The sequence below is a fragment of the Aspergillus welwitschiae genome (assembly GCF_003344945.1).
Source record: "Aspergillus welwitschiae strain CBS 139.54b unplaced genomic scaffold BDQ94scaffold_56, whole genome shotgun sequence".
NCBI lineage: Eukaryota > Fungi > Ascomycota > Eurotiomycetes > Eurotiales > Aspergillaceae > Aspergillus > Aspergillus welwitschiae.
Window position 1 is genome coordinate 133,902 of NW_020798750.1, and position 10,027 is coordinate 143,928.

The 10,027-nt window shown below is 48.4% G+C and overlaps 4 protein-coding genes across 4 annotated transcripts; 3 read left to right on the forward strand and 1 right to left on the reverse strand.

Moving 5' to 3' along the window:
• Positions 1-101: 101 nt before the first annotated feature.
• On the forward strand, positions 102-1,212 carry BDQ94DRAFT_184477 (uncharacterized protein; the record flags this gene model as incomplete). The annotated part of the gene is made up of 3 exons (XM_026774653.1): positions 102-384; positions 435-845; positions 914-1,212. 3 exons carry the CDS (start codon positions 102-104, stop codon positions 1,210-1,212), a joined length of 993 nt encoding a protein of 330 aa, XP_026620632.1.
• Positions 1,213-1,937: 725 nt separating this feature from the next.
• Positions 1,938-2,576, forward strand: BDQ94DRAFT_112202 (uncharacterized protein). The gene is made up of 3 exons (XM_026763588.1): positions 1,938-2,000; positions 2,054-2,161; positions 2,217-2,576. Exons 2-3 carry the CDS (start codon positions 2,159-2,161, stop codon positions 2,484-2,486), a joined length of 273 nt encoding a protein of 90 aa, XP_026620633.1. The 5' UTR covers positions 1,938-2,000; positions 2,054-2,158; the 3' UTR covers positions 2,487-2,576.
• Positions 2,577-3,797: 1,221 nt separating this feature from the next.
• BDQ94DRAFT_184478 (tyrosinase family protein) lies at positions 3,798-5,740 on the reverse strand (the record flags this gene model as incomplete). The annotated part of the gene is made up of 7 exons (XM_026774654.1): positions 3,798-4,186; positions 4,245-4,345; positions 4,375-4,616; positions 4,670-4,946; positions 5,010-5,275; positions 5,332-5,494; positions 5,556-5,740. The coding sequence occupies 7 exons, from the start codon at positions 5,738-5,740 to the stop codon at positions 3,798-3,800; spliced, it is 1,623 nt and encodes a 540-aa protein (XP_026620634.1).
• Positions 5,741-7,321: 1,581 nt separating this feature from the next.
• Positions 7,322-8,817, forward strand: BDQ94DRAFT_175528 (oxidoreductase; the record flags this gene model as incomplete). Its single annotated transcript, XM_026772518.1, has 7 exons — positions 7,322-7,528; positions 7,589-7,814; positions 7,879-8,025; positions 8,097-8,214; positions 8,266-8,328; positions 8,396-8,422; positions 8,484-8,817. 7 exons carry the CDS (start codon positions 7,322-7,324, stop codon positions 8,815-8,817), a joined length of 1,122 nt encoding a protein of 373 aa, XP_026620635.1.
• Positions 8,818-10,027: the final 1,210 nt, after the last annotated feature.

A 10,027-nucleotide genomic window follows, 5' to 3' on the forward strand; every position in this document is an offset into this window, starting at 1 on the left:
TATTTTGTATAAATATACCATCACTGCATCTGATCAGAAAGGAGAAGTCCAAGTGAGCTTTTTACATCAGACCCGCTTGCCAGAGCATAGTAAAGTCCGAAATGGAACAGCCTCCTTCTCCCTCAGCAGGATGGCACTCCCCAGGATGGGACTCCTCAGGATCCTCGGGACGTTCGTATTGGTCCGAATACGAAGCGTTCGCTGATAAATACGAGAGAGATGCTTTCTGTTATATCTGCAGCAGCCAGTTTAACGGCACGCCAATGGACTTCCGCAGAGCCATTACTGTTGAATCTGGGCAAGATACACTAATCTATTCCGCTCACAGAATCGAGGAGATATACGCGTTATCATTTGCCGGCTGGCGCACCCTTTTTCGGATAGGTAACTTGCATTAGGACGATGAACTTCACATGGATGCTAAACATTTCCAGTCATGTATAACCCGGAAGTGCAAGCGTACCAGCTCTCTGGTGTGGCTCGAAGGCCCTTCCAAAAACGTTGGTGGCATGAAGATCCTGAGGATGAGAGACCCAGATTTGTTGCGCCACGGGACCAGAATGAAGCGGTCCTGGAAACTCGGCAGGCCGAACAACTACATCCTGACCGTCTGGTGGCGCCGAAGTTGGTTATGATTGGTGATGACATGGAGAAGCAGACCACCTTAGCCGGATACCTCGTACATTCATTGTGCTGGCGCGAATTCCTCCGACTAAACAATCGGTCGAACTCGGAAGGGGATCTCTCTCTTGTCTCTCAAGCATTGCGGCAACGCTGTTTGCGCCGGAGACTCTATGTCCAATATTGGTTCTACGTCCCAATCAGAGAACTGGTTCAACTCGAAGGTCATCTGCGCATGTCACGCATGCTATTAAGTGATTGTCGCATACTGACATCTATGTTCTGAGTGCAGACCCCATTGCTACGGCTTCTATCCGCCAAATGGTAAAAGAGTGTAGGTCCAGAGCTTCCCGCGGTGTATACATGCATGTGGGCTCTCGCGCAGTCGATTCACGAATTACCTGGCTTCCTCAAGAACTGCAACGCATGATCATAGACCGGCTGGATCATAATGATATCCGAAAAATGTTGCGTGCTCTGAAGTGGATAATGGATCCCAGCTACTGGAAGCGACGGCTGGATGTGCACTTCTTCAGTGAGTTCAGTTTCTCAGGGAAGATAAGGGACTGGATTGGCAATGGCTGTGCCTAAAGGTTGAAGCTCTTAAAGACACTAAGGTAGGGAAGAAGCGCACGAGGTTTTTCGACCTGTTAATGCAGGTGGGAGATCGCTACGGGATAAAAGGGAGAATATAGGCCGGCAAAGTGTCATAATTTTACAGAATGTAACCTCGCGCATGCGACCGATGAGCATTATTATTAGGCACCAGCCTGGTGCGAATCCGGATTTCAAAGCTTTGACGCTGCTTGCGATATCTGGGGATGTAGATATTCTGGGCAAATGATTAGACATAAAAGAAGCCGTTGGCCCTTTCCAAACAACAAACACTCTTTATAAGCTATCCACCATCGTGACTCGGACTATACACGCAACTTGACCATAATTGCTGGGAGGAGGGGAGGGGCGTGGTACATATCTACCACGCTGTTGTCAAGAATTCTAATTACCTCGAACAGTTAGAATGTCGTGCAGAGTAAAATGAAGTACACTATTTTGCAAAGTGTCATAACTACTCTTACTCTTTCTTCGTTCAATAGTTAACTAACTAGTTGTTAACTAACCAACTAGTAACCACTTTGTACTGAACAGTCGTGCTGGTAAAGACCAGAACTAGTACGACCTGGTGACCTGGCGACCTAGCGACATATACAGCCACTCAGGCGGTCTTATCTTTCTTGTAACCCACATATTCCTCGACACGTGGTCCTCTGAACGCGCCTTGCTGCAGCCTGGCATCTATGCCTACGCACCGACGAATGACCTCTAAGTCTGACGCAGCTAGTGCCAAAATATGGTACTGTTATGCGATGCAGTTTAGTGTGAGATTAGCCGGCCCCGCAACTTTCAAAGATTGGAATTCATTATAAGGCAGTACCCCGCTCTCCCCACTGGGATATCCGATTATCATCTTTCAGTCAAAAACGCAGTATAAGGCCCACCAAGCCCCAACAACACAACCCCGTTAAAAAATATCACAATGGTATGTCTCTCTAAATAGCACCAAGAGTTCTCGTTTCGAACTATTAGGATTCTAGCCCCAAATTTTTTCTTCTGGAACATGCCATATCCATGACAGAATGCGGTTGAGAAAGCCACACTTGCAAGATACACTCCCAATCCAGCTATGTGTTCTATGCAATCGCTCTTTTTGCGCCGCCCACAAGGGAAAAGAGGATAACGTCTGTGAGATCAATCATGAGACATACTATCGAAACCACCCAGCCGCCCGGGAGTACTTGTATCGCACTTATGAAGATTGGAAGAAAGACAACGAAAACATGATTATGGATGATATGTGGCAGTAAACTGTGCTGGGTCTCATGTGGAAGATACATTGTTCCGAGCCTGTCCAGAAGAAGGGTTAAGTCCATTTTGGCATTATTGTTTAAAGAGGGATTCCTGCAGATAGAGTCAGAGCGCTGTTCCTGAACTCAACGATGTTTTTCAGTAAACGAAAGAAAGGCATAAACACCATCACATACTTGTCTGTTATCTCCCCATACCATGACAGTGGACAAGTAGGATACACCTGGCTACAAAAATAGCGCAAATCAATACCTGAATCATATGCTTCTTTTTTATTAACTTAATGATTCCCGAGTTGATTGGATCTTACACCCACAGTGTCCTTTCACATGGGCACTTCGTTCCAAAGCCTCCAAATTCTCTCGGAAATTGGAGCGGTTTATGTACTCGGGAAACAGAGCAGTAATTTTATTTCTACACACTGGCGTTTTATCTACCCCCATTACGTAGAAACACGGTGGAAGTAATAGACTCTGGTCATTAAGCCAGCCGCAGATGTCCATGTTTTTATATCTGTCTGCGCTGTAGTTAAATCAAGCCTTAAGCGCTAATGCATCAATTATACAACTGTTTGCGTTGAAATGTCGTCAACTAATGTATCCAGTCAAGTGACTGGTCCGTAAAAGTGCATCCTGAGCATTGGCCTTCTGGCAGAATCGAGGTCCCCATTGGATCATACTCCCTTTTGCAGATGTGCTATGCCAAATTTTACTATAGCCTCACCTACACTTTACCGGTCCAGCTAGTGGTATTTCAGTCATATTTCGAACAGCAGGTATATAGTCTGGAATGAGACCATACGTTTGCAACGTCTCCCTTGTTTTTCTCTATCCATCAAGGTGGCTCTCTAACTGCAGATTCAAGACGGACTTGTGGCATAAGGCTTGTTCAATTGTTTGGATTTTGATCGACGCGATCCAGGTAGTCATTGCAAACTACAAAAGCCAACTCATCAAACGCGGCTCAACATTCCGGGGAGCCACAAGTCCATTGACATTGAGCCTTAACCCAAAGCTGTGCGAGACTTTGCTTCAGCGCTCATGTAGGCAACCCATTGAGTATCGTCGTAGAGTAGAATGTCACTGTCCCCTCTCCCCTCACTCCGATCATACCTGCCATCCACAACCCAAATTTCCTGTCGAGCTTGAACCCAACGCTCTCCTATAGCATGCAGCGGGAACCGTCGAAGCCAATGAAAGCTACAGACTTTCGGGCTTAATTCACCTTTTTGAACGCCAATTATATGACAAGTGACCCTCACTTCCTCTATTGAAGAACCGGGAATTTGGACATTGAAGGCAGCTTCGTGTTTACCTGGGAGCTTCGAGTATCCAGCTGCTCACGTTCCCTACATACAAAGTGACGCGTTGAGGTTCGGATATCCTGACACCCTCCGCCATCAGTTTTAGTTTTCCATCAAGGATGGTACTTCGTCGCCAGGCATTTCCGCTACGAGGATGGCAGCTGTGAGCAATGGACGTGCCGCCCACGAGAACTTGGGGAGCATCATCCTGTGCACCGACTGTGGGTCCGTACCAACCCCCAGCCCTTGCGAGGCCAAGATCGACTCCACAGCTGCTGCAAGTAATTTCTCGCCTCTGACTTCCAGTGCTTGCCGCAATCCTCTCCGCACCGGCATCAGCTGCCCAACTCCATTCCCTGAGAATAGGGCCTCCGCAACAAAACCACCGTCGGAGGGCTCCGGATCTTGGCAATGGGAACGCTTCTCGCTTACCATCTCGCTGGATTGGACGGACTTCCTCGGCATGGCATGGTTTTATTATCGTGGAAGAACAGCTCAATTTGCTCGGAATCGATACACAGTATTACAATATCATTCCATTCCCTTTCGGGTATTCTAAACTAGTTTACTCATAAATATAGCACAGAGGAGTGCCAGCCGTGGTGTCCAACACGTCATAAATCTCACGCGAGACAGTCAGGTTGCCCATGTAGAGCAAGTCATGAATGGTAGTGTTGGGCGATGCAATCAGACCATCAATGAAGTCTGGTCCCTTGACGACGTAGGTCCGGTTAGCAGGGTTCAGGTTCTGCCAGATCCAGAAGACGCGGTCAATCATAGCGTGGTGGACATAGAATGCCGGATCACCGGGAGAAGTGTACAGATCCTGCAGAGCTAAGTTAGCTTTCTCCCATCGCAAAAGAACAATATGCAACTTACACCACCCGGGTCACCACCAATGGTGAAGTGGCCGGCCGTGTGAACGCCCAGGAAACCTTCCTCAAAGAACCCTTGCATGGTCCACTCGAAGCAGGAGATGTTGTCGCACTTCTCAATCAGGCTCATGACATCGCTAGACTTGGTCCAGCCCAGAGCGGTCCAGGGGGAGATGTCACGGCGCAGACAACGGGGGTTGTAATCCAAACCACTGCCGTTTTGGGCTACGAGGCCAGGGATCTGCAGGGTAGGATCAACCGGTCCCAGGTTGACGGTCATGCTGATCATCGGCGCGTCAGTATCCAATTCGAGAGTGAGCAAACGGGGGGGGGGGGAAGCTTACTTGGCGAAGGGGCCGTTGCGGACACAACCTCCACCAACACCCGGTGGGATGATGGTATAGTCAGTCGCAGGGGTGCCATTGTGTGGAACGAAGTCGCCATTACCAGACATGCTGTACTCGGTGCCGTCAAAGACGGGCGAGTTGATGGGGTTGGCAGCGTACTTGTTCCATGCCCAGTATGGCTGGTATCCATCGTAGCCACACTCTGTACGCAGAGCATTCTCATAGGCCCAGGTGAAATAGCGGTGCCAGGTGAGGAAGTTCCCCTAGCCAGTAAGATTAGCAGGGTTTCGATTGGTCTTGTTTTCCAATCGCTACATACTGTGCCATGAATATACAGGGTTTGGTTGATGTGAACCGCCACAAAGTCATCAAAACGGTTCCGGGCACCCGGAGCCCAGTTCGGGTCAGACCTGGGGGGCTTGGACATCAAGCAAAGAACAGCATCTGTGTACTTCTTGCGGTCCTCTGGCGCGAGGGAGCCCCTGTATGAGACGTATTGTCAGCTTCGAAGCCTGGGGGATAGTCAATGCCAGTTAAAGTTACCATTCTTTGCGAACAGCCGCATTGTTGATGTTGCAGCTGGAGTTGGAAGAGCCCTCAGGCGCCAGATAGGCACGCTTGGTGGCCAAGGCCTTGCTCGCCAGCACATCGACAGGATCTTGAGTAGCTGCCGACACGGGAGTGACAGTCAAAGCTGCAATAGCAGCAGATAGAATAGAGAGACGCATCCTGCTTGTCGGTGCAACTCGCTGGACCAGAGGAGGACTTGGTGTCAAGCTGGAGTCGTTCAAGAGGGAACCCCGGTCCTCCAAGACCTCTATATACTGCTTTGCTCCCCACCACGTGCATTGCTGCAGGCCAATCCAACGGCTATCGGCCCATTTTGGCGAGGTGCCATTTCGGAAGTCGGAAGCCTAGCCCTCAGACGATTGAGACAATAGATTGCACACAGTGGGCGCGGTCTAGTCCATGGCTGGCAGTGTTTTCCCCTAAGGCGTGGTGGAGAAGGGCGAACGGTAGTGCAATCTTGTAAGATGTCCATTGGGCCGTTGAAAGACGGGTAATATCATAAGTACGCTAGCAATTGGAGCAACTGGACTGCTGGCAGGTGTTGACAGTCTAGAATGATGCTAACGGTGCTAATCCGCTTTGTGGCGGACCGGCGCGTCTCCAAGCGAGGCCAAGTGGGGACTAACGCCAGGGTTGGATGATCCACGACTGACAGGCTCAAAGGAATTTGTTTGGTTTCGTGGGGTGCATCAAATCGTCACAGCCATATGCGCTACTTGAAATATTGTGCGCTGTAGTGCGGTGAATAGATAATGAAGCCATAATCATCTTCGCATGACAAGGATCCACCACCATCCAACGCGTGCCAACAGAAAAGCCTGCCACGCGAGCAGGGATAACTTCGGATGTGGATACATCGTCTGAAACTGGCTTTACTGCCAAGACACTCCGTCGGAATCGGGGCAGCCGCCGGAAGAGGTCCGCGGTGCACTAGCGAACCGGTCGTGTAGTGGTCACTGGAGATATAATATCGAGATGCTCCGTGAGAATCTCCACCGTCAAATATAGGCTCACTGGGTGGAGCTCGCCAATCTCCGACCCTCCGAACTGCCTCCGATTTCCCGCTGGGTTGCGTCCCTTGCGAATGTTCATTCTCTGGTCTGTGAGTCGGCTCCTCCCCCAGAGTGATCGTCGCGATCAGCTCCCTACCAGCGTCTTCCACATGGGAATCCAATGATAGGCAGCGTGACCTTCCTTGGCAGATCAGTGGTTCAAGAGAAGTGTTTCTCGCATCACTGCAATTCTGTAGACTTCGCAGTGAATAAATATCCTGATTGTGCTACTGTGCCGTGTGCAGAATCCCGGAGATTATCGCTTACTTCGTCAGCACCCAAACCCTCTTCGATGACACTAAATCCCGCGACAACCCTGCTAGTCGCCTAGAGATTCCGTAGTGTGGTTCCATTTTGACTTATAAATCTTGACGTTTAGTCCAATTAATCTATTACCTTCCGCCCGAAACTCGGCGCTGATACGACTGGTGGGATGTCGTCCTCTTCATCCGGAATGCTAGGGGTATCCATTTGTAATAGACTCCCAGGAACCGAAGCATCCTTCGAGACCCGGGCGCTATCTCTGCAGGTGCCAAGGCGGCCTTTGGGGGCTTCCACAGTCTTGTGCAGTGATGACAGATCGGTTGAAAGTAGAAAAGGGCGCTGCAAGGCATCCCCGACACGGGGACATGGATGCGTCGAGCTTCTGTCCGTCCTCCGTGACAGGGCCAGCAGTTCGCGGCCAGCATGACTCCCCTTCCCGGCAGAGCCGGTGATCCACGGCAATTACTTTGGCTTCGTGATGAGTCAGGTGGCTCGAATGCCCCTGGAATTCTCGCGGCAGTTGGTACATTAACTGGGCTGTCAACATTGGTACTGTGGCTCCGATGCTATGTGCGAGGATATCTTCTTCGACGATTCAATGCAGAAGAATACATCATTACCGTAGCGTGGGTGAGTCATTTGTTCTATTTCATCGCTCATGGGAGTGCTTCCTAATTGCAGGTAAAATAGCTGTGTGCCGTTGGTGTCCTAGTCTGTTTTGTGCTGGAAGCTCAGCATGGTGTGGGTCGCTTTAGCAAAGACATCACCGATGAAGATGAGCAAGTCTTGTCTAAGCTGGTTTACTATCACTCACTTATTGTCATGGTCGGGCTTAGTCTTGTGAAAATTTCTTTGGCTGTATTCTTGCGACGTTTCTCGTCAAGTCTCCTAAGCAAGGCCCTAGTTGGATCGATCAGTGGGTGCACCTGAATCAACGCTCAAGACTTTGTTCTGTATGACAGATATCTAATAAACGGCAGCTTTTCTGGTGGCATTTACCATCGCCTGTGGTCTTACACTCATTCTGCAATGCATTCCCGTGGCAGCAGCGTGGGATACAAGCTTGCGGCCTCATGCCCGCTGTTTTGACAGTGATACATATACAGCTATCGGCCTTTGGAATAGCAGTAAGTTTGACATGACGCTTCCATATATTTCATACCACTTCTCTAATCACACCATTCCATCACTTGATTAGTTACCAACCTTGTCACCGATGTCATCTTTGCAACTTTGCCAATTCCCCTTTTCATTGGGATTCAGGTCAACTGGCGAACCAAGTTCTCACTAATAGGAGTGTTGAGTCTGGGATATCTGTCAGTCAGCTCTACAGTTCTTCCGAATTATTTTTACTGATCGTCGACTAGGGCCTGCGTCGCTGGAATTGTCAAGATCGTTTCACAGGTCAACGTACTTAAGGAGCAAAACATGTATCGGTAAGGATATGTGCTACACTACCCGACAAAGAGTGCGATTTTTTAAAGCTAACCATCGAAGACACGACACTTTCATGATTTGGAATTGGTGGGTACCCTGAAGCTCAGAATCTAAAGAGAAGGAAAACTGACTCCCTTGCCATCTCCAGTGCCGAGCTAAATGTCGCTATACTCGCCGCTTGCCTCCCTAGTCTCAAGCCTTTACTGAAATCGGTCCTCGATGGGACCCGCAGCCTGACCACGGGGCGCCGCAATGCCTCTGCCTACCGCTACGACACCCAGGGATATTATGTCCAGCGCAGCACCGACATTGCCATGAAGTCAATGCCCCGAGTACCACCAACTGTCTACGATGTCACAGCTGCGGGAAGTTCCGACGGCGAATCCGGGAATTGGAGAGAAAGTGATGAGCAGAGGCTGCATCGGACTGAGACCGGCATAATGAAAACGACTGAAGTGGTGATTCAGACACATGGAAATTAACATCGGTTCATTTGTACATTTAGCTTCGTGAATGTTACCCGATTTACATTCGACTTACTGAATTCTTCATTCAAGCCCCACTCCATGTGTACTGGTGGACCGAGGCGGCTACTGCGGAGCAGCACGTTCATTTAACGCCAACAACGACAATATTTCTCTCTGCCTTCTGCCATGGTAGTCCCACTTGTTGGGGGTGAAGTCGTTAGTCGGCAGAAAAGCACTTGCAGCAAGTATCGCAAGCCAACATCAGCCCTTTTTCCAGAATACAGAGGAACGCCTAAAATATGACATGCTTGACATTGCGTAATTCTCGATATAAGTGAACTTTCTAAAGGCACCAGAAGTAAGACGATGCATCTTGTTATCTTGCATATGAACAAAGCTTGTCTTCTTGGTTAGCAGTAAATTTCGAGACATAGGAGACCGCTGGCGTAAGTTGTTGGGAAGTTGTAGCCAGTTAAATATCATACGTGAACGATATATATATTATTTTAAAAAAATATGGAAATATTGGATTACTATACAGAATTTAATTATATATTCCCCGAAAATAACATAGGTATGAGATAGTCACACATATATATCCATGTAAAAAGGGGTAATAAACTTAATGGTTATTATTGTAACCGGGTTATTATATGCCACGTTTATATGATCACTAATGCTTAAGAACTGTCAATACTTCAATCACAACTCTGGATTGCGTTCATAAACCATGATTTATCAAGAACTATATTTGTATTATCCTCGTCACCCACCCCCCCAGGGCCCTATGTTGAGGCAGTATCACTGTAGGCTCCGTCACGTGGCCGCGGTCATGCCGCCCACCAAGCACCTCTTCGCGCTCGTTCCGCTGCGCGTTCCTAGATAGTAATACAACACTGATTTTGCTCCATTCTTTGCCTTCGTTTCTTCTGCCTGTAGAGCGCTCGAACACCCTATAAAAGATGGTTATAGAAAGATATTTATCAAATTGTGAAAAGCAGCGTTGGTGTTTTAACAGGACGGCGCATATGTTGTGACTGGGAGCCTTTGTCAATTACGACAATGACACTTAACAGATTACTGATAGAGATAAAACCATTGCAAATATCGAATTATTCTCTTTCTTGCAGTCCCAAAATAAACCTTGGGGATAATGCCAAAATGCTCTCGGCACATACTTGTGCTAAGTTCTGTATTATTATTAATATTATTAACTGGTAGTTTA